This window comes from Cheilinus undulatus, linkage group 1 (genome assembly GCF_018320785.1).
Source record: "Cheilinus undulatus linkage group 1, ASM1832078v1, whole genome shotgun sequence".
Taxonomy (NCBI): domain Eukaryota; kingdom Metazoa; phylum Chordata; class Actinopteri; order Labriformes; family Labridae; genus Cheilinus; species Cheilinus undulatus.
This window is the reverse complement of record NC_054865.1, coordinates 23,917,179-23,941,473: the sequence shown is the minus strand read 5'-3', so window position 1 is coordinate 23,941,473 and position 24,295 is coordinate 23,917,179. Positions and strand designations below refer to the sequence as shown.

The 24,295-nt window shown below is 39.4% G+C and overlaps 2 protein-coding genes across 5 annotated transcripts in view; both read right to left on the bottom strand.

The window, feature by feature from the left end:
- Positions 1-1,342: 1,342 nt before the first annotated feature.
- kif28 (kinesin family member 28) lies at positions 1,343-21,050 on the bottom strand. The gene is made up of 27 exons (XM_041793038.1): positions 20,937-21,050; positions 17,646-17,837; positions 17,444-17,494; positions 17,178-17,330; positions 17,063-17,098; positions 16,841-16,960; positions 15,569-15,676; positions 13,584-13,738; positions 13,198-13,309; positions 13,010-13,077; positions 10,953-11,095; positions 10,743-10,864; positions 10,042-10,132; positions 9,859-9,919; positions 8,343-8,466; positions 8,124-8,259; positions 7,763-7,881; positions 7,490-7,597; positions 7,305-7,397; positions 6,885-7,025; positions 6,716-6,786; positions 6,503-6,637; positions 6,255-6,421; positions 3,984-4,075; positions 3,574-3,706; positions 3,257-3,390; positions 1,343-1,837 (listed from the first exon to the last, which is right to left on the bottom strand). The coding sequence occupies exons 1-27, from the start codon at positions 21,009-21,011 to the stop codon at positions 1,679-1,681; spliced, it is 3,099 nt and encodes a 1,032-aa protein (XP_041648972.1). The 5' UTR covers positions 21,012-21,050; the 3' UTR covers positions 1,343-1,678.
- A 1,398-nt stretch (positions 21,051-22,448) lies between these two features.
- The window catches only part of ahctf1 (AT hook containing transcription factor 1), a 34,603-nt gene continuing 32,756 nt past the window's right edge, over positions 22,449-24,295 (bottom strand). For 3 of the 4 annotated variants that reach the window (XM_041782913.1, XM_041782904.1, XM_041782923.1), the window contains exon 40: positions 22,449-23,592. In XM_041782913.1, the coding sequence (XP_041638847.1) occupies positions 23,394-23,592 (199 nt within the window). In that variant the 3' untranslated portion in view covers positions 22,449-23,393. The other variant, XM_041782932.1, reaches the window with a different exon arrangement.

Here is a 24,295-nt window from a genome sequence, read left to right as displayed (position 1 = left end):
AATCTGCCTCACATCTGCCTTCTGCCTCTCCTCCTGTAAATGTGCCCACACTGATCTCTTTTTGGACCTACAGCAACTGTCTGTACTATTGCGAATTTGTGACTGCAAATAAACACTAACTGTTGTGCTTTTACCTCTGAAGTGGACAACACTGGACACTCCGTCAGTGAACATGAAGCAGTGGAAAAGGAAAGTATTTCTTTTTCAGCTACTGAATATCTCATTTATGTTGTGATACTGTGGTACAGCTTCAGAGTGAAATATTACACGTCATTGGTGATGGTTCAAAAGCATAATAATATTGTGAATTCTGAAACTTGAGTTGCATTGTATGCCTTTTTTATTTATTTGCCATTGGGGCTGTAAAAAATCTTTTACATGCAGTCTAATAAAATGTTTATAAACATCATTGCTCTTTTGATTTAGTTTATTCTATATTCACACATTTTTGTCCCTTTTTTCATGTCTCATTATGTTTGGACTAGGGCTGGGCAGTTAATTGAAGTTTAGAGAAATTGTATTATGCAATTTTCAAATTGCAGAAGGAGCATTTCTTTTACCTGAAATGTATTTCAAATGACCAGTTTAACACATTTTTTGAAGCAGAGATGTTATGCTCTTCACATCATGCAAACATTCAAGTGTCATTTTTTTATAGAATAGTTTGCAAAAACTCATCTTGTTTTTGGACCTTTACTAGTAGTCCAGGGCCGAGAAGCATCCCCACAGCAAGATGCTGCCACCGTGGTGATTCACAGTGGGGATGGTGTGTTTGTGGCGATGTGCAGCATTTGGTGTCTGATGGCCAAAAGCACCATTTTGGTCTCATCTGACCAAAGAACGTTCCTCTACTTGACCACAGAGTCTCCCATGAGTCTTTTGGCAAACTCTAGTTGAGATTTAATCTGAGTTTTCATCAACAATGGCTTTGTCTTTTCCAGTCTCCCATAAAGTTTTGAACAGTTGTATGCAGAGTTTTTTCTAGAATAGTTTGCAAAAGCTCATACTTCTCTTGGTTTTGGATGTTTGTCTTATTAAATATGAGAAATGCATTCCCTTCAATGCAACAATTCATATCAAACTCTCAAACAGTCCAAATAATTGAAATTAGACATTTATTCAAAATTGTTTAGCCTTAGTTTAATCCACCACATATTATTTTGGTCATAATATAGAATGATTTATTTCTTGTTTGTTGAGAAATACATAAGATGAACTTTAAAAAATAATCACATATTAGATTGCTATCATAATATTGGGGGGAAACAGCAATTGGATTATTTTAGCCCAAATCGTTCAGCCATAGTTAGATTGTTTTGTTAATGATGCCTAAAGACCAGCTTTTACAAAGACAGTAAGTGAAAAAGGCTGAATATATTTTTTTCTTCAAGCTTGAAGACATCATTAGGCCATGTTCTTTCTAAATGACTTTTTTCTTAATTTTCTAAACTTTTATTTTTTTCTTTCTTTTCACATTTAGAGTGTATCTTGTGCTCCAGTGCATCTTAAAAACATAATGAAAATTCCATCTTAAAATCAACATCAGCGAGTCTCCCAAGTTCTACTATATGGCAGTAGTGACAAATGAACACTTTGAAATGGAAATCTGTATTTCAAAAAGAGAAACAAAATCCAGAGTCCTTTACCCAAGATGTTAAAGTACTGATCACTGACTCGGTCAAGACCAGATTCCTGATCTTTCTCGTTTGCGGCGGACGATGGCTGCTACATCCTGTTTGAGTGTGGAGACACTCTGCTCCAGCTGCTCTGAGAAATCCCTCAGCAGCCGACTGTGCTCATCCACAAACAACCTGAGCCCCAGCAGGTCCGACTCCTCCTAAAAACACACACACACACACACACACATTTAGGCGGTGAATTTAGGAAACAAATTTATTGCGTTTCTTTACAAATTTAGGAAACTTGTTAAGAAACCCAATAAGATACACAATGAATTAAGAAGTTATTCAGACTTCCCTTCACTTTTTTCCATTTTGTTATGTTGCAGCCGGATGCTACAATAGTTTTCATTTATTTCTCTCATTAATCCACCCTCTGTACCCAATAATGACAAAGTGAAAACAGAATTTCAGAATATTTATTCCCATTTCTTTTGATCATTGCTGAGCTGTTTCCACACTTGTCCACCTGTGGTAAATTGAAATAATTGGACATGATTTCTCTATAGAAGGTCTAACAGCTGACAATGCATATCAGAGCAAAAACCAAGCCATGAGGTCAAAGGAGCTTCCCGCAGAGCTCAGAGACAGGACTGTTGCAAAGCAGACCTGGGAAAGGCTACAAAAACATTTTTCTACACTGATGGTTCCCAAGAGCACAGTAGCCTCCATAATTCTCAAATGGTAGAAATTGGCACAACCAGAACTCTTCCTGAACGTTTTGTCTGGAGAAAAACCTGACACCGCTCATCACCTCTCAGTACCATCCCAACAGTGAAGCATGGTGGTGGCAGCATCATACCGTGGGGGTGTTTCTCAGCAGCAGGGACTGGGACACTGGTCAGAGTTGAGAGAAAGCTGAATGGAGCAAAGTTAAGAGGTTTCCTCAATGAAAACCTGTTCCACAGTGCTCAGGACCTCAGACCGGGCTGACGGTTCACCTCCCAACATGACAATGATTCTAAAGACACAGCCAAGACAACACAGGGGAGGCTTAGGGACTACGCTGAATGCCCTTAAGTGGCCCACCCAGAGCCCTGATTTGAACCCTATCAAACATCTCTGGAGACCTGAAAATGGGTGTCCACCAACAGTCCTCATCAAACTGGACTGGGCTTAAGAGGATTTGCAAAGAAGAACGGCAGAAGCTTGTTGCATTATATTCAAAAAGACTCTAGGCTGTAATTACGGTCAAATGTGCTTCAACAACTTAAGTCAATGTAATATTCCAGTTGTTATATGCAGAATACTCTTTTTCAGATGGTTTTGCTGTAGATACACTGGTCAAAAATAGCTGGGAGCTAAATTTTGTGAGCTTAATGTTTGTTTATTTGTTCTATCCAAGAGCTTGCCTGAACATATTTGGACGTACCACCTACTGGAACCCAAAGACAGTTTTCAAAAGAAGTCAAATTATAAAACATCAACGATTTATGTTTAGTTTACAGTAATCTAGTTTAAACTTCCTGGATTAGTTACATTTCCCACATGTATGTACAGTACACTTGAGGTCACAGTTTTAAGGTCTAATTGTGATAATGTTTACTATCATGCTGCAGGCAGTGGTCAGTACGTACACTTGGCCTGTGTCTGCGCAGACGCTGCAGCTGACCCCTCACTGACGTCATGCTGTGGTAGAAAACCTTAAGAGCCCGAGCAAACTCTGCATCACAGCTGGGACGCACCGAGCGACCACGCACATTTTCGCCACCTAACACACACATGCATGGGGAAAGATATTGATAGTCAATTATGAATGGGATAGCTTTTTTTAGATGGAAACAGCCAAAACAAAACAACTGTAATGAATTCCATGTAAACTGCACATGTAAATTGTGTTTAATCAACAACATATGGACCTTTCTCTGGTTGGTGTTATGTGTGTTTCAGTTACCGTTTCTGGCTGTGTTCAGTTGTTCTCTCAGACTGTCATTTTCTTTTCTCAGTGAAGTGTTTACACTCTTCAGTTCCTCCAAATCCTGCTGCAGAGCTCTTACTGCACAGCTGAGATCGGCAGAGTCTAAAGGCTGCAACACACAGACACAAGCTCAGAGCCTCAGGTTTCAAAAGTGAAGCCAATGCAGAGAAGCACACACTCATATATCAGCTAATATATTTGCTTTATGAATATTTTATCAATTAATAATAACATCATGCCTGCACACTATCATTTGTGGAGACTTCTTATCAGGTCCTACAGGAAAATCAAATTAATATCCTTTTTTGGGTTTTATCCAGATTTAGAAACATGCCAAAGGGAAAATAAAAGGATCATTCCTAATTCAGGATCTACATCAGACTCACTGTGTCTGCTGTTCCTTGCTCCTCAATGATAAAGATGCCCTCTGCAGTCATCCTCACTCCTTCTAGAGCTGAGATCAGCTCAGTGCAACCCTCTGAAAGGAAAATCAACTATCAGTAGGCTTTTTATACTTTCATCTTTTGCAATGACCTGAACAAAAGAAAGACATGAAATGTTTCTTACAAAGATGCAAGATGAAGACAATAAAATTACCTTCCATCAAGCTGTGACTCATCTCTGTGAGTCTTTTGGACATTAATGTGGAATAATATCTGACACTTTTCATGCTGTTTCAGATGTAGAATTCAGTTTTCATTACATTATTGCTATCAGCTTTTGTGGTAGATACTATGTAAGCTGGAGACTTCCAAAGTAATGCTTTGTCTGTAATAAAACATAATAACTTGAACAACCACCTGGCCCTTACATGCCTGAACTAGAAAAGCACTCAGAGAGCGCAGATCTCTGCCATCAGCCCTATCTCCCAATAGTGAAGAATCCTTTAAAAACATTCCTAGATCCGGACAGTGATCTGGATTACTCCCAAAATCTAATTTGCCAATTATTCCCTCCCTGGTGGGGTGGAGACACGGTGAGGCAAAGCATTGGCTTCGCTACGTGTGGAAGTCATGGCAGAGGGTGAATATTCCTCTATTCCTCCCAGCATTGTGAGTCTTCTCGCTACAATTTGCTGTCTTTCTCTCTGTTATGCTCTGACTCGTCTCCTTGACGGGCGTGCATCTTTCAAACTCTGTAAACTCCAAAACTTTGAATAAGTTACTCATGTCTGCCATCTCCTAATGTAAAATGGTAACAGCACAGCCCTATCTTCCAATAGTACAGAATCCCTCAAAAAATTCCTGGATCCAGACAGTGATCCAGATCGGTCCCAAATTCTAATCAGTTCTTCCTTATGCCATTTCTGACATTTCCTGAAAATTTCATGAAAATCCATCCATGACTTTTTGAGTTATAATGCTAACAAATTAACAAACGAACAAACAAACCCATCCGATCACATAACCTCCTTGGCGGAGGTAATAAGCTAGAGTGCCTAAAAAAAGTATTCACCTCGCTCACTGTTTTACCTTTATTTGATTTTATGAATCAATCATGGTCAATATAATTTGTCTTTTTAAGACAAAAACAATGACAAAAAATAACCTCTTTAATGTCAAAGTGATAACAGACTTCCATAAAGTAATGTCAATTGACAAAATATGTAATGTAAAATAAGTGACTGCATAAATATTCACCCCCTTCAAGTCAGTACTATTAGATACACCTTTGGTTTCAATCCCAGCACTGAGTCTGTGTGGATTGGTCTCAATCAGGCTTGCACATCTGGACACTGCAATTTTACTCCATTCCTCTTAGCATAACTGCCTAAGCTCTGTCAAGTTGCACAAGGATTGGGTGTCTTCAAATCCAGTCGCAAATTCTCTTTTGGCTTGTGGTGAGTGTGAGTGTACTAGCACCAACTGGCTGGCCCTCTGTTAAATTATATCAGTTACTTCAAAGAGGGTGAATATGCAGTCACTTATTTAACATTACATATTTTTCTTCAATGGTCATTACTTTGTTGAAATCTATTTTCATTTTGACATTTAAGAAGGTTTTTTGTATTTTTGGGGGGGTCATAAAAGCCAAATTATATTGACCATGATTGAGTTATAAAATCACTAAAAGGGAAAAATCATCCAAGGGGCTGAACACTTTTTATAGATACTCTATACAATTGCTGGAGAAGGAAGTGCAGTGGTGGGTCAAGAAGAAGGGCTGGTGTCTGCAGTAGTGGAATTTATAGATTTTTTTGTAAGGATGAGCATGAAATACAATGACCTTGATTTTAAGATTAGAAAAAAATGCCTCAAAGCTTTTCTGAGATTTCCCAGCAAGGGATGAACATAAAGCCCAATGACCTGGACCTATGACCTCTTAAACCTACACATTTCCTCCTTGAACCAGGGGAGACGCATTTCTGCAAAGTTTGAAGAAAACTCCCACAAAGCATTTCCGAGGTATCCCATTTACAAAAAGGGACTCATGTGAGGCCAAATAATGCTGACTTTTGACTCAAGGATGACCTGATTAAATATTAGGGATCATAGTGGAATCTGTACAGCGTCTGATGAAAATTCTTAAAGACATTGTTGAGATATTGCATTCACAAGCAAGGGATGAACGTGTGGCCACATGTCCCTGACTTCTGGCATGGAGACAAAAAATAAAGAGACCCATGGTCAAAACGTCATCCATGTCCTCATCCTCACCTTGAAGCCCCCACAGCTCCAGCACCACTGCGCTGCTCTGCAGGTAGTCCAACAGTCGCTGGGAGGTGTGGAGTGAGGAGAAATGCACTCTGTGATCCAGCAGAGGGTTGACGTTGTGCCACACGGCCGGAGTGTAGAGAGGCTGGCTATAATCAAACAACCTGAACCTGAGAAAGGAAATCCATGTCAGCCATTTAGGAATTCCCTGTGTCTTTAATTCAACCCCCCCCGTGTACTCCAAGACTCACCCAATCTGAACCCCTCTATTGCGGGCCTCTCTGATCCAGCGAAGGCCACAGCACTGATCCACAACCAACTGGAAGTCCAGCCGTCTACCAAGCAACTCAGACGGGTCAATCAGGATGTCATCCTCACCCAAAGGACTGAGAGAAAGATCATTTTTGTATTTATTTAACCATTTTTGCAAGGGTTATTCACATGTTTTTCAGATTAGATCATACAGTCCAGTAGAGGTGCAAGGGACCAGCTGTGCTTGTAGAATAGCCTCCTCTGTGCCCTCCGATCCCAGCACCTGCATACAGAGAACAAACCAGATCTGTTTCTTTGCAAAACTTTGTAAACTTTAGACATATGTGTTTGCTTTTACATGCTGTAAATTTGAGTGTGCACCTCAAGCTGCTCCTCCAGAGGGATTCGAAAGGCCAGAGACTGAAGCCAGAGGTGAGCTGTCCCCAGGAGCAGAGGCTCCACAGGATCCCAGAAGGGGTCTTTATCGCGGGGCAAGGCAGCTGTGGAAAACCCCTCTAATGTCTGACAGCATGAACCACACACAAACATAAAAGTCAAAGTTGTCGTTCTAAAATGTAATCTCAGGTGCTGTCTGTCAAAGCCATGCAGGAATAAAAATACAAACCATGCACAATTTAAATCACAAATGAAACTAGATATGTTAGAAGAAACATATCCTATAAAACCGTATAACTGGTGCTTAAACTCTGTCAGAAAATCAAATTATGCATCACTACTTCTTTGTAGTACTTTTGTTTTATACACTCAATAACATAACCAGCACTTGTTTTAGTGAATTACATTGTCTCCACTCTTTTCTGCATGATGCTGCTGGTAGACTTCCTCCATCAGGAATTTACGGTTCACAAACTTTGTCTTGGACCACATCCACACCTGGGGAGAGAGTGTAAGAACACTTTAGATAAACACTGAAAAATGTAGAACCGAAACTCAAACCTGAAAGAGACAGAGAGAGAGAAACCTACCTGTTTACGACCCATGGCGGTGACTCTGACCACTATCTCTTTCTCCAGGTCATGGCCTTTTGAATCAGACAGTGCCAGATTCTTTATCTCCAACCTAAACTCAACCCCCTACAGAGTATAAGAAGCACATGTGAAGCCATAACCCATCTCAAAATAAGTATTTTCATTTATTCCAAAACTTCCTCCAGTAGGAACAAATGAACAACCTCCTTACAGTCGTACTGAAACATGTGACACAGAGTAACTGTGGATCTGGAAGTGTTTGTGTGCCACCTTGTTCAGCTCCTGGCTCATCTGGTTGGCCTCAGCCACCATAGGCATCAGTTTGATGTAATCATAGAAGACGGCAAGCAGACTGGGGTCAGCCTGAATGGACCCAGTACTGGACTCACCTGAACACAGACACAGAAATATTGTCAACCATGGGCAAATTTAGACTCCTTTTAGGAGTGCTGGAGTACTGCTAAATTTCATCTTGGCACCCCTAAAATACTCATAACCAGAGCAAGTGCCTCACCAGAATTTTAAAATTTGAAACACATTTTTCAAATGCCTTCACATTATACTTTTAATCCCTTAAATTAAATTCTTTACATAACAAATGGCAGAAAAACTCAGAATTCATCCTGCTCACCCAGGTGGATGCCTTCAGCAGCAGCCAGCTCAGACTGGAAGTAGTCGTAGTCATAGCGGCTCCAGTCGTCCCCTCCTCTCTCAGAGGGATAGCCAATGAACAGGTAGGTGCTGTTTGAACCGAGGATGAGACGATCCTAGAGATGGAGAAAAATGTTTGGTGTGTGAGTGCCGTAAAACAGCTATCATACAATAATATCTTTATACAATTTATGTTTACCAGATGCTGAAGCTCTGTTGTCTGGGAGACAGCGTAGCCATTGACAATAACCTTTGACCCTGCCAGCGGAGTCAGTGTTACCCTCCTCTTTTCATTCCTGAACACAGCATGACGTTCCTGGATACTGACACATCAAAAAATAGCTCCTGCTAGGAGTTTCAGCTAGTTATGAAACAGACTGGAATAAGACAAGACCATCATCAAAAAGGCTGATTGTTCCTAAATTATCATTATTAATGCCTCACACTAAACCTTAACTAGAGGGTAGGTTTCATATGAAGAGTTAAACAAGACGTACATAATACACCTAGCTTTTTTCCACTAATTTGGGATGATTGGGACCGGAGAAGTATAAAACCTAAGCCTTTTCTTTGAACAGGAAATAGTTTTTACCCAAAAATGATGCCTGCATGTGATGGCAATAAACTTATCTGACTCTACAACACACAAAAATATTCCTTTAAAATTATAAGAGATTTTTAAAATAAAAAAAAATCCTCTGTAATTCCCTAAAATTTCCAAGACATTACCAAAAATTGCTTTCAATTTGTTTTTTTAATGTAAAAATCCAGTAAAAACATCGTCATATATTCATTTAAGGTTTCAGTCTAGGGAATATTTGAGTAAATATTTAAATTTTTAAAAATTCCAAAAAATTATATGACATTTCAAAGCAAATTATACCCAAAATGTCCAAATTCCAAAAAATGTTGAAATAAATCCCCACCAAAATTCCATGTAAAATTTCCAATCAAAGTCTTAGACAAATTCCCTTTCCTTTAAAACTCAAGAAAATTTCAAAGAAAATTCCCCTAAATATTTCCAGTCAAATTTACAGAAATTTACAAATAAATTTCCCAAATTTCCATGACATGCCTAAATTTTCAAAGCAAATACCCACAAAACTTCATCATTACAGGTAAAATACTAAAACTTTAATTGAATTTTTAGACAATTATCTTAAAAAAGTATGGAGTTGTGTAGTATGTTGTAAGAAAGCCCAAATGTAGTCTTCTTAAGTAAATGCAGGGTTTCAGGAGGTTAAAAGAGAGAAAAAAAATTGTCAAAAATTTTCGCTCTTGTATATACAAGATCAATTCAGCAGAAATAGGCTGCATCAATCAAATACTGGAGAGTTATCAAATAAGTTTGATCTAATTGTTTCTTTTGTGTCTGTGCACAAAAAGATTGAATAGGGTTATTTATATCATGATTTTTCACTTAATTCTGCTATTTTTTATGTTATGCATAGCTTAAACAAATAAACAAAACTATACTTACGTGACTAAAAGCAGCTTTAAGCTTACCTCTTTATGTCACATTGTTTTATTTGCATTTGTAGTTTTAAGTTAGTCACAGGATCTACAGTCTTTACTAGACCATTAACACACCAATCAGCTTGCCAATTAAGACCACATTCAGGTCTATTCTCAGATATCATGTTAGGTTATCTCATTCACTTACAATGATTTTTTTGAACTTTATGAGAATCTTTAATAACGTGATGAAAACTCACCCTAGACCTCTGATAGAGATGGATCCTGGAGAGGAGTCACACAGACCAATGTCCCACTCACCTTGAACATGAAAGAATTAACATAAGTTTGAATAAACAGACTTAATATTTATAAATCATTCTGACTACCTGAAGATGCTTGGCCACTTTTAGATCCACCTCCTTTGCTGCCTCTGGACTTACCCTCTTGAATGAACAGCTTGACAACTCCTGACAGCTGAGCGTCCTCGTTAATGTTGAGGATGTAGGGATGCATCTGCATCATCCTCCTCTCCTGACAGGGAGGAAGAGTAACAGAGATGAGTGGAAACAGTGAGAGCTCAAAGACAAATACAAAGATGGATCTATGCATATTTATTTTACCACTTTGTTTACATGTGTCTTTGTGTGTTATTGGAGCTCCTATTAAACTTAGCTTAGTTTGCAGGCGTCCCCTGTGAGATCTACAACTTGGCCATTTGGCCATCAATATTTTGGTTTGTTGGAAACATCAGTGACCATAACTGAATGAGAAGGAAGGCCTCCCTTTCTTTTTACTATCCTGACACCCAGGAAGCAACCTGTAGTCTAGGTAGTCACACTATAAAGCAAACCCTTTCTTTGCTGCTAATATGACTTTAAATTGGACCGTGATTAACAAAAATAAACCTTTGGCTGCAGTGAAGAAAGGAACCATGACACATGGACAGAAAAACCATAAATACATTAGAAAACTATTTACTAAGGTGAAAGAGGGAAATGTTTTCTAATCTGATTCCATTCAAAAATTCGGATTTATTTCAACATCCTGTAGAGCTGCTGGGCTATTAGAAAACATGCAGGTTAGTGCTTCTTTGCACTGGCTTCTTTTCTAAACCAGGCCTAGCCTGTGTTTGTATGTGTACCTGTGTTATGTTAGCATACTGTTGCTCCCAGTCCTTCAGCGCCTCCTGCAGGTGTTGTTCCCACAGAGTTTGGATGGCTCGGATCTGGAGCTCGTTGTGAGTCAGCAGCTGCCGTAGCTCCTCTGAACACATATACACAGACACACACAGAAATGTTAACCCCTCTGACCCCCTCCTGTCTGATTATAATCTTAACCTGAGGACTCTTACTGGTCTCGTCGTTGGCTCTGCGTCCCTCCTGACCGAGCCGGCTCAGGCGCTGCAGCAGTCTGGCGTTCTCGGCCTTCAGCTCTTTAACCAGACGCTCCGTGGGGCTCTCGTTCACTACGGCTCGGTTCTGGATACGCTTTGCCCTGAAGAGGTAATGAAGGTGGTGATACAACAAAGAGGGGCGTTACTGGGAATTCTGGGCATCATGAAAAAATTATCTGTGTAAAATATACAAAAATTCTAGGAAAAGTTTTTGAGTGTTAACCTTGGACAATCCTTCACTCCATTAAAATTTCTCTTTCAGCTCCAGATGATAAATCCATTTTAGTTCTCAAACATCCAAAATTTATAATTCTGCCACCAGGGGGCTCTCAATCAAAACAATTAGGCAACTCCAAATAAACTTTGAAGTAAGTCGAGACAAATCGGTGAACAGACCTGAGGAAGAAGATGAAGCAACAATGAAGCTCCATTGTTGAGTGCATCTTCAACAATGGAAATCACCAGACGTAATTTGGACGTTGCTCTTTGGCCTAAATCTCACCAGTATGTCATAGCCTCAGTGTAGCCCAACAAGTTGTTGAAATTTGGGCTTTGTTTAGTCCATTGGACTCAGTCCAAATATAGCCCAACTATAGTCTTTGAAAACTGGACTATGTTTGGTGATGGCTTTTCACTTTTAAACCAAGAGGTTGTTTGGACATAACCCTAGGCATCTTTTACACACATTTTCATATTTTTTTGACGTATTTAACACACTTTCAGATTTTTTCTTTACATATTTTCAAACTTTTTTTTTTTTTTACATATTTTAACATATTTTATCCCAACCCCAAGGTAAAGGTTAGGATAGCAAAAGTTAAAAGTCAAAAACTTGATCTGCAAAATCTGATTATAAAATCTGAATAAAGCCAACTAAACAGTCTGCTTACAGGAAAATAGCTTGTCCTCCATAAAAACACTCTAGCCACGCAAACAGAGCTTACATAGTTATCTATGTAGCTACGTCAGCTGCGTAAGCTGCACAGATAACAGAGCTACTAGGCCAATGTAGCTAAAGTTAAAAAGCTCATAGAAATCTATACTAATACAGCTACAAAGCTAACGAGAGCTACATGAGCTACCTAGCTACATTATCTTAGAGCTTATGTAGCTACGTTAGCTTTAGCTGTATCTGATAAAGCTCATGTTGCTAAATGTTACCTAGCTCCATTGGCTTATGTACCGTTAACTATATTGCTAATGCAGCTATGTTAGCTTTAGCTAAAGAAAACAAAGCTAAAGCAAGCCACCATCCCCGTATCAATGTCTAACACGTGTCTATAGCAAGTGACAACCTCAGTCCTGAAAAATGAAGCCAATGAGGAAGTGCAAAAAATTGCAGTATGGCGAGTGTCGACTTAAGGCTATGCTGGCTGGAACACTGGAAGTCCTGCACACAACACACGTTAAAAATATGTTTTATACACTAGAAATAAACTGGTTCACAGCCTGGTTCAACAAAACAACCGTGTCTCATTAGCTAATGTCTTCATGTCCTCTCACTGTACAGGGGGTGAAATCTTTTTGTACCACATCCGTTTCAATTATATTTAGGAAAAACCTCACTGTGCACTGATTGGCGCATCTCATTTGATAAACAGATAGCTTGACAGGCAGATGCTCCCATCCGAAGGCTAGTTTTAGTGATAGATTAGCTGACAGGAAGTCCAGCTCAGTGGGCGGGCTCTTGTCTGCCATTAGGTTGATCCAAAGTTTGGTTGAGACAGAGATTTCAATATGGAGGCTGCCATGGATTGGCTTCAAAAGCTGTTTTACTTACAGTAAAGACGTTTAGCCACACCTGTCCTATCCTTGGGATTAAAATAATTGCCCTCAGTTTTTATTTTACATCCTCCCTTTAATTCTGTAATAGTGGATCACCAAGACCTCACCAAGAGAACATTTTTTATTCAGTACTGCTTTAAAACAACTACCCAGGGCATCTTTCTCCATTGGGGCCTTTGCTTTGTTAACCTCCAGCTGAATTCAGGATGTTATGCTGCATAAGCAGTTACCTCTCAGCATACCGCAGGGTGGAGAGAGACTCCTCATAGCAGATATCAGCAGGGCTCAGAGTGGCAATCTTACATGAAATTAGAAAAGCAAATATAATCGATTACAGTGTTTAACTGACCTCCCTGACAGCAGAACACTGCCTTATAAAACAATAAAATACTCCTGCATGTCAGCACTTCTCTGTTACCATGACAGTGCGACTGTTTCCTCCCAGGGCAGACTGCAGCAGCTTGGTGAGGATTGAGTCTCTGTAGGGGATGTGGACCGCCTTTCTGCCCACCGCCACATCAGCCAAGGCGCTGAAGGAGAGGGAAGGACATGATGAATATGAAAAAAACCCAGAGTAAATAATAATCAGAGCTCCTGTGAGGAGCTTTAGGTTTGTGTTTGTTGATCACTGAGGACGAAGACCTTTCCCCTCTTTGTTCTATGTGTGTTTCTGAGCCAAAATCTCATCCTGTTTCCTTTCAGCAATGCACATAGTAGATCTTTAACTGACGGTCTGGTTTGTTTAGGTCATACTGCTGCATCAGTATTCATTTCAGCCTGCTGTATAAGTGAAAAACTCTTCACCTGATGACATTGCCCAGTGTGGTGAGGCTCAGGTTGATGGCGGTGCCCTCTTTGAGTCTGTCAGCCTCTGACCCCGATGACCTCTGACGCTCACTGCCGGCCAAGTCTACCAGATTAATGTTGGACTGTTTCGTGATGCTCTCTTTGGAGAAGATCTGACAGGAAGTCACGGTTAGTCAATTAAAATGCTTTAAGACAATTCTATTCTGTATAGTTCTTCAACACATGCCACTCTAAAATTTTGTAGACAGTCCAGAGAACATCCTGACTTGCTTGTTTACATGTGTCCTTCTGAGTTAGGGAGGTTTTTTGTTGTATGCCTGTCAGGCAAGAGGGGGTTGGGGGTGTTGCAAGTGTTGCATCTTAATGTAATAACTGCTCACAAATGTAATAACCCCCAGCATAATACAAATCTGTAGTTTTTAATGTAATAATCCCACAAAGGAAATACATTTCCCACAAGTACTATATAATAGCAGTTGCCTACAGCAAACTTACTAACAAATTCCCACAAATGTAATGACTATGACATTTGCAGGGATTTATTATGTTTGTGGGAAGGCCGAAATCTTCTGCTCATTTCCTGCAATGTTATATGAACACAACAAGTTTTTAAAGGCTGCAACAAACAACAACCACAACTTTTATTTTTCGTGTTCTCATTGCACTTGTGGGAGGTGAATACAATTTTGAAAGAGTGATTTTTACCTTTGCATAAATGTAATAATAATACCTGCAAATATAATAGTAATGAAGTTTGCAGTTGGCATCTGCTTTTACATTTGTGGGATTGTTATGTTAAAAGCTGCAGATTTTTATTACATTTGGGGGAAGTTCTTGCATTTACAGGTGTTAAAGGGAGGCAAAAATACCAGGGGCCTGTCAGGAACATTTATGTTCATATGTGGAGCTCTCTTAGATAGATGCAAGAAGATTTCCAAACCTTTGTGCCAGTGTGAATGAGCTTGTGTTAAGATGAAATAGTGTAGGACATCACATCATTGTTGTAACTGGTAACGTAAAAATTTAACTAAAAATTAATTGTATATGTCATCTCACACTGCAGAAAGATATGTAGGCAACAACAACTTGAAATATGGGTTATTTTAAGCAGGAGGTATAAATATTGAAGCTCTAAAAGGGCATGGATTCAAACATTTTTTTTCACTCTGTCCCCCCGGGTTAAGTAAATTTCAGTTGATATCAAGAGATCTCAACTTCTTATATTGTTTTCTTGGGATAGCACTGTAGTATCCCTAGTCAATGACCTAATTTTAGTATTTTTTCTTAAGATCCCAAAAAATAGCTTGTTATCACAGGATAAACAGCATTATTTTTTTTTAGATAACAACATAAATAAATTGCCCTCTTGAGAAAATGAATTGCAATGACTCACTTTTACAGAAAATCTGAGTAAAATAAAATGTTTGGATAATGCCCTTTGGGCTTCTTTGTTGGTATACTAGGGCTCGTTCCCATTTCGAACCTTCACTCCTGCCCTTCCTGTTCAAGTGACTCCCTGCTCTTTGAGACAGAGTTACAAGGGTAGTGTCACTATGAATCATTAAACATTACAGTAATATAGTAGATAGTTGCCATAATTTTTACTCCCTATTTACCAAGAAACTACCTAAATCTTTACACTTATTTTTGAGTAATGATGGACTTAGAATGTTTGAGGGGCAGGCGCAAAAATAATAACAAGGGCACCTAGAGTGTGCTGTGCCCCCACCCCACCCCCATTCCCCTGATGATTTTCAAGGCATTCTCAGAGATTTCCCATGACATTCCAATTGGAGTGTGCTTCAGAAAATCACAGTTTGAATAGCCACATATCCCAAGTACTTCATCCTACCCCTCCATTTCAACAAGAATTTGGACACTCTAACCCTAGTCATGAATGTTGGGGTAGGGCTAAGTGCACTGGGCTTGGGTCACACAAGTATTAATGCAGTATGACTAAAAAGTACGAGTGGAGCTCTCACCTGTTTGAGCTGCAGGGTAATGAGCATGTGTGAACGGCTGCTGTTTGCGTTCATGTGAGTGGCAGCAGTGGTCCGGGTCCTGGTCCCCTGCTCCATCAGCTGCTCCACCTAAATTTTTAAAAACTACGTTTTTAAAAATTGAGTTCACCATAATCACTTATTAGAATACTTATTTCTTTAAGACTACTGTAGTTCTGTGTCTTATTTTCCTTCGTGGTGGTGTCTTTCTAGGTTATATGAGACGGTTAGTTCAGGTCATGTTCAGGACAGATGTAAAGGTCAGTGTGTGTCTGTGTCAGAGTCATACATCAGGTCTCTGTCTCCTGTTTAGTCACAGCTGTCCTTGTGATGCTTCACTGTCTCTGTCTCAGGGAGTTAAAGTCTTAAAGCATAACGACAGCCACATTCCTACAACAATTGTGCTTCCTTAGATACATAATTACATAAACTAGAGACATGTTATGATTGATAGTGGTTGAGGTAAGCATTGTTGTTTAGAAATCCAATATGTCACTCTGTTATCTTTTGAAAATTTGAAACAAAAAAGGTGTCTGTGACCCTGCTTACATTTTGCATTTTGATACCTTGCTAAATACTCCGTGTTACATCCTCACTATTCAATAATAATACATCTTCACTGATGATGACTAATCATAACTCAAATGCCTGAGTGTGAAATGGTGAACTTCTACCTAAATAAACCCTATGGAGCAATGGTTAGACTGAAATGGCATCTCAATATAGACAATAAAGAACCTGTGAGTACTGACTCTTTAATGAGAACTACAGCACCTTGCAGAAGTATAGACCGCTCCAACTGTTCATTAACAGTTTTAATGTTACCAACTGGAATTCAAATGGACTTTAATGGTCTTTTTTTTTTTTTTACCATTTTATCAAAACAAAATGGACATCTTATTGGGACACAAGCAGATTGGATAGGGACAGTCTGTGAACAGCATTTTTTTAAGTCTTAGACTGGGCCATTCTCACACATGAATATGCTTCAATGTAAACCCTTCCATTGTAGCTCTGGCTGTATGTTTAGGGTCATTGTCCTGTCACAGTCTCTTGTCTTTTGCAGACTGCTACAGGTTTCTTTGAGGATTGCCCTGTATTTGGCTCAATCCATCTTCCCATCCCATCCACTTGACAAGGTGGTCTGTGTGTCACAACCAAATCAGGCGTCACAGAACACCTTCATATGCAGTCTGAGATATCAGATATCAAATCATCTTCAATATGGATTAAGTACCTGCTTTCAGTTCCTACCTGTGGTGCACTGTCACAGGGTACTGTTCGAAGACCCTCCACATAGAAACCTCTCTGCTGCTCTTCTCTGACTCTGAGACCTCCTGGAGGACGAGACCCGCGAGACAGCAGGTCCACCACCTTGACAGAGAGGAGTGAGGGGGGCTTTGTTGGATGCTGGTCATGCAACAAAGGAATGACTTATAATGAATAAATAAAGGCCAGCCTTTTTTTCTCTGTTACCTGCTCGTTATAGATCTCCAACATGCTGAAAAAGACCTGTGTAGATGTCAACAAAGACACTTACTCAGACCACACTGATGTCACTTTGTTCAGATAAACAAAGGTGTCTCTTTACCTGACACTGTCGTGAGTCCTGGTTCTCTCTGATGGCCTGAAACAGACGCTCACAGAGTTTAGGAACCAGGCCTTTGTTTGGCCCATAGCCCACCATGGAATAACTCTTCCCTGAGCCGGTCTGCCCGTAGGCCAGCAGAGTGGCATTATAACCCTGCAGCCAACCAAGAACCAAGAAACAGTTTTAATGTGTTTGATGACAAGGAAGCCTGGGATCATTGCTATAAATGACAATAAATCTCCAGTAAATGCAACAAAGTTCGTCACCTGCAGTGCATTATCCAGGATTCCCTCTCCTAGGTCCTGAAACACACTGTCCTGTGGGTGGAGGACATTTTAAAATTTATAATTAAGATCAAAATTTCCTCCACTAACACCCTACATATCTTGTCTGTAGGCCTTAGATTTTATCATGGTACAGTATAAACTTGGCGCTTTCCCTCCTCTACTAGTCCGCCTCAGATCTGACCTGGTCTGCATATCGACCTCCAGGCTCTTCAGGCACACAGAGCCCACTGTGGTCTCTAGTGAAGCCACTGTGGGACCAGTAAGCGTAGTCGAAACAGAATGAGCGGCGACTCTGAGAGTCCCGTGGGTCCTGGATGGTGATGGAGCTGGACACCATGGAGATGATACAGCGACTGCCTGCGTCCCTCTCCCTCTGTGGGGAGGAGAGAAGTGATGGAGGGTGAAAGTGGGAATTTTTTAGATGTACACTGAAATGTGGATCTGACGGAGAGTGAGAAAGTAATAGTAAAGTCTTATTTTTGATTGCTTTGTTGTTGAAGGAGAATGAAGACATATAGAGACAATATCATAATAATTAACAAATTCAGAATGGCTCTGACCATTTTGGCCTCTGTGGTCTAAATGAAACGTCTTTGCTAGACTATAATAAAAAATATGATATGGAGCACTGGGGAGGTTATTGACCCTGTATGAGCCAGCTCTAAACAGCCTCAGCTTTCTCAGAATGGTCAGTTATGGTTGTCTTTCTAAATGCAGATGAGCTCCTTCTCACCCTGCCCGTCTCTTCCCCAGTGTGCCCACATAAGAACAGTTGTGTGCTTCCACAGTTATGCTTTAGGACACCAGGTGAAGGCCAATCATATAATGTACCCAATGTATCAGTTTTACTTCAATAACAAGAAACATCTGCCCTCTTGATAGACACTGGGCCATTGGAATATGGGCTGAGATTCATGCCACTAGAAACTGAATTTGAATTATGATATTGAATTTGAAAAGCATGGTTTTAATTTTAATTTAATGTTTTGATTGATTTGTTTTTATGTTGGAAGTACTGTGGCATGAAGCTAGGATAAGCAGATGTTAACAGTGCGGTGCAAAAGTATTTTCCCCTTCCTGATTTATTTTTTTCAAATTAGGCACAATTAAATATTTCAAATAATCCAAACATAAAAATATAACCTGAAATAAAAAATTCAATTCTTTAATGATGATTTCATTTATTAAGGGAACAAAGACATCCAAACCTATCTGGCCCTATGTGAAAAAGAAACTGCCCCCTAAATAACTGGTTGTGCCACCCTTATCAGGAACAACTGCAAGCAAGCGTTTGCAAAAACTAGCAATGAGTGTTTCACATCCCTGTGGAGGAATTTTGGCTCACTTTTCTTTGCAGAATTATTTGTATTCAGCCACACAGGAGGATTTTTGAGCATGAATGGCCTGTTAAAGATCATACAACAGCCTCTCAATCTGATTTCAGTACAGATTTTGACTTGGCCACTCCAAAACTGTCTTTTTTTTTAGCCATTCAGAGGTGAATTGCTGGTGTGTTTTGGATCAATGGCTGAATCTCAATCTCCTCCCTAAACCCTGAGCCCTGAGCCCTCACTGACTTAACTGACTGCACCTGGAAAGTGATTGTGTAGTGAGGCTGCAAGGGCTTGAAGTGGTAGAAACAGGAATGGGACAGCCCTTTGTTTTTGGTTGACGGCATCTTGCAGAGCTTTAAACAAAGAATTAAAACAAGCGTGCCTCACCTACGTATATACCTGTTTTATCAGTGGATGAAGGCTGTTTTATATAATATACTTACAGGAAAAATACTTCTTTTTTGTAACATCCACCCCTTTTTGCACCTTCCATGTTTTTTGTTTATAATTTCACTCTTACCACTTCACTTTTTGTGGCATTTACCAGTGGGCATCCCCCGAGAATCCCTGTCATACTTCACAATGCAATGAACTATGGGTAATTCCCTCACGCTAAGTCTGCAGAGATGCCCACTCACGGAGAGGGTGCATGAAGGGCTCAAAAAGTCAGCGAGAGATCCCTCACACACTTTATGATTTGACAGTGGGACAGCCCTAAGCCCTCATGGACTTAGCGGGAGCGCGCCTCAAAGTCAGTGAGTGTGTGAGTGTGGACACTGGGATTGGGCCAGTGTCTTTCTGCATTACCAAAGTGTGTTTGAGCTTGAGGTCACAAACTGATGGCTGGACATTCTTCAGGATTTTCTGCTAGAAAGCAGATTTCTTGGTTCCATCAATTACGTCGAATTTCCAGGTCCTGAAGCAGCAAAGCAGCCCCAGATCTTGTAGCCTACTTCACCTTGTCAGACAGGTTCTATTTGAGTGATTTCTCTTATTTGAGTAAAATTGTGGTTGGATCAAACAGTGCCCTTAATAAATAAAATCATAATTTTGTGTTTACTCTGGTTATCCTTGCCTAATATTGAAATTTGTTTAATGATCAGAAACATGCGTGACAGGTATGCTAAAAAATACAACCAGGAAGGGGGCAAATCCTTTTTCAGAGCACTGTATATATAATGTGTCCCACTGATTTCATGCTAACACCTAGCATGCCTAACTGCTACTTCAGAGAACAGGACAGGATATTTTATCTGTTGGACAAACTCTGGTCTAGTTTTGTGATTTAAAAAAAAGACAAACGGCATCAGTATTGCAATCTGCTAAATTTCTATCTCAAACATGGGTATTAGGATCAGCTGATTATGAACCAAACTGAGGTTTAAATTGATTCATTGTGTGACCTTCAAAACCAAACAGACCCTTAGCAGTGAGATTGATGAGAAGATAGCGTTAAACTTGACTAATACAAGTAAACAGGATTGATCATTCAAGAGATAAAATGTGTTGCTATGTCTGCAGGGGGCACCAAAGTCAACACATACCAAAAGTAGCTGACAGGAGCTTTAACTATAGGCTTGATTGGCCAGTGACCTTAAACAAAGTAGTCATGCAGTATAATTTACAAGGAATTAATCTGTGCTTTAGGAAAGATTATATCGAGTCAGTGTGATACTGTTTGGGGTCTTGTAATCAGCCAGTAAATGGTTAACAATTGTACCTTTTTGTACCTGTTCACCATTTAAGCTGTAACACATACCTTCCTCTTCTTTACACTCTTCATTTATTTATATATATATATATTTTCAGATATATGTAGTTTTAAACAAAAGTGCTGCTAGAAAGGACAAAATTTGCACATAGATGCTTCGTGTATTTTCACAATTTAGTGTGCAGAAGTATGCCTTAATGTTTGGCAATTAAAATCAATAACTAAGCCAATATTATGTGCAACCTTTCTATATTTGATATCCAGGCAAGTATTGAAAAGGTTTTGTGAGAGCCCAATTACAATTTTATGCACATAGATCGTCAAAACATCACAGAATTGAATTATAGAGAGGATTAATCAAACAAGTAATTAACAAAGACTGAAGGAAACGAGAAACTAAAGGGTGGTCCATCTGGTGCAGACTGACCTTATTGAAGGGTCGGACTCTGACAGCCACTTTGACACAGTCCTTGCCGTGCATGTCTGAGGATTTGGCCCTCATGGTGAAGCAGCAGCAGCAGCAGCTCTCTGCAGAGCTCACTGAGTGATCAGCTCCTTCACTCACAGACACACAATGGTGTGTCCAGTTACACTGACATGGAGACAGAGGGGTTAGTATGACAGGCACTCTGCTCTTCCTAAGAGCCTGTGAGGAAACAACTCGCATATTTTATAACATATCCTGTTTTTTCCACAACATGATAATAACCTTCGGTTTTAGAGACAGAAATAAACTTGCACTATTACATGCAATAAGTATTGTCATAGATTTAAAGTCTACAGAAGATGACTTTTTGACAAGCTGTGGTGAAGTGGTGCATCCAGAAGTAGGTATACATATATATACAGTGCTTAACAAATTTATAAGACCACCTGTCATGTTTGTCTCAGAGACCATCCAGCATCATGAAGTGCTTTAATGCGGGCTCTTTCATTTTCAGTGAGCTTTCCATGTTTTATCATTTTGAACAGGAATGAGGGATTTCAAACTGAATTCGCCCAAATTTGAGCCGGCTCACTGTGCTTCTCTGAGAAGTCAGAAATGAATCAAGCATCACATTCAATCATTAAAAATAATTTTCTGTTCGGGAATGCAAGTAAATAACTATAATTTGACATATCAATCAAGAAATATTAATGTGCTTTACTATTTTGTTTTGTTTTTTTTTGTAAATCAGTAAATTTGAAAATTCATGGATAACAACAGTAATTATATTTTAGCGTTAAAAATATCATTTGGGTTAGAGAGCGTCTACATATTGGTGTATTAACCATTGCAGAAACATACAAAATGATTTTGGTAATTACCAATGCTGTTAATTTAGGGCAGCTGTGGCATAAACTTTACTTTGGGTGGTGGTCTAATAAATTTAAGCACTGTATATATGATATACATCATAGGATATATATGTTCTTTCTTTAATGGGTATATTCTAGAAGTGGGTATACGCCACGTACTGTATACCCTGCACTACACCACTGCTGACAAGCGTTTAAATAAAACTATTCAAAAGAGAAGTAAACATTTTAAGGATTGTAACTTGCTTTTCTACCTGCCTGTTGTTGAAAGTGGATCAGTAGGGATGAGACAGGTTTCACTTTCACCATGTCAGCATCTATAAATTATGAAAGAGTCACCAGAAAAGATCGGGAGTCAAATTTATACAGGTGCCCATGTTTCTAATTACCTTTCTGTCAACAGTTTTGTATCTTTGAAATCAATTCTGCTTTTACTTCTTAGAGTTGATATCAAATATAACTTCACATCTATTTAATTTCTTTTCAAAGACTGACTTATGCTTGTATCACAAGAAGGTCCGAATAAACATTTCCATAAGACAGAGAAGGAAAAACAGAGCTTCAGTCACTCTGTCCACCAAGATACCTCTGATGTGAACTAAGATAATTAAATTGAGACAACCACTCAGCAGTATTCAAGCTTTTCCATATTTATCAAAGAGCAGTCATCAAAAATAAGACATTCTACATACATTCATCAGAAAATAGCCTTTATGTCAGATGGTATATGCCATATTTTAATTAAACAAGCCTATTAACAAATCCCAAAAGATTTTTACCAACTCAAACCACTGTGCAAGTTTGTTTTTTTCATTCACACTGTACAACATCCCCATGACGTACAAAAATCAGTCCAAATCTGATGACAGAAGTGTACAAGTCTGTGTTCAAGTCACAGAAAATCCCTCTGAAAGTTTAAGACTATGGCATAGGCAGTCTGATTAGATGATCAAATGCAACACAGACACTTTAAACTTCAAAATGAACATTATTCTTTTATCATTTATTTATTAACTTTATTTGGAACATAGCAAAAGAGTATTTACAAATCTAACAGTAGAAATCGCTCGTCTCCACTGGGTTGGTTGCTTTTCTTCTTAAATAGAAAAAACAGCAGGCCTTGAAATCTTAAAAGTAAACATCAGGAAAAAAAAAAATTAAAATAATTGAGAATGTAAATAAAACCTCTTTAACCGAGGCGAGTTCACTTCAGTCTCTGGTTTATTAACGGGAGCTTCTTTAAAGTCCTCATGCTTTCCCTTATGTCACTGCGCCCAGAGAATGAATCGTAACAGGAGGAACGTTGCAAAATATCCAACACTAAATGGCCACACATGCCAGATAATGTAAGTTTTAACAATGAGGTGTGTAAACTCCAAAAATATAGTCCTCTCACACTGCTGACTACCAGTGTGTTGTGACCCAAAAATATATTTTCATGACTGCACATCTTTGCCCAACAGAGACCTGCAGCACTGTGAGGCATGTGAGGAGATTTAACCGTTTTGAGTTTATGCATACACTACTACTCATTTAAAATCTTCTGGCTGATTGAGGTTCAAAGGTTTAAACACAATCCACCTCCTCAGAGTTTCTTCCTCCGGGTCACTGGTTTGGTGAAAACCGTTTCCATGATGCGTTTGCGTCGGAGGTTCATACTCGAGGCGGGAACTTCCCCCTCCTTTGTCCTCCTCTGTGCTCGCTGTGGTGGATCAGCAGGGCTGGGCACAGGGGAGATCAGCTCCACCTGTGCGATTGGAGGCGGCTCAGGAACAGGTTTGGATCTGAGGGTGGAGAAAGGGAAAACTTGAGGATTGACTGAGGTAAACTACTGTACTTGAAAACATGGATGCTAAAAGTTCAACTTGTACATGGGATTTCATTGTAAATTAAAATTCATCCATGAAACTAAAGCAGTGGTTAACTGTTCCCGTAATACACCTTATAAAGTCCCGTCCTCTGTTCAACATAATGAAAAAGTCAGGTGGATGGAGCTGAGCTTCTCCAGTCTCTACTTGACTTGGAAATGTCTATGGGACCACAGCATTACATGTTCTGGTGGTTATTGGAGTTAGTGTTACTGGGGGAGCTTTGGAGACAAAACATGCAGTCAATGAAGAGAATAATCATGGTCCATCACAAGTAAGCAGCACAAAACAAGAATGAAATATGGTGCATTCAGAAAGGATTCAGAACCCCTTTACTTTCTTCAAATTTGTTAAGTTGCAGCCTACATGCAGTAATCCATCAGGAAAAAGTGAAAACAGAATTGCAAATATATAAAAAATTAAAAGTGAAATATTACATTGGCTTAAGTATTCAGACCCTTTGCAAAAATACTCAAAATTGAGCTCTGTTGACCCCCAGTTCTCTAGACTGCTGAGATGTCTCTAAATCTTGATTGGAGGTCACCTGTGGTATATTAAATTGATTTGAAGTTCCAGAGGGACAACAGTCATTGTAGCCTTCCACCGATTCAGGCTTTTA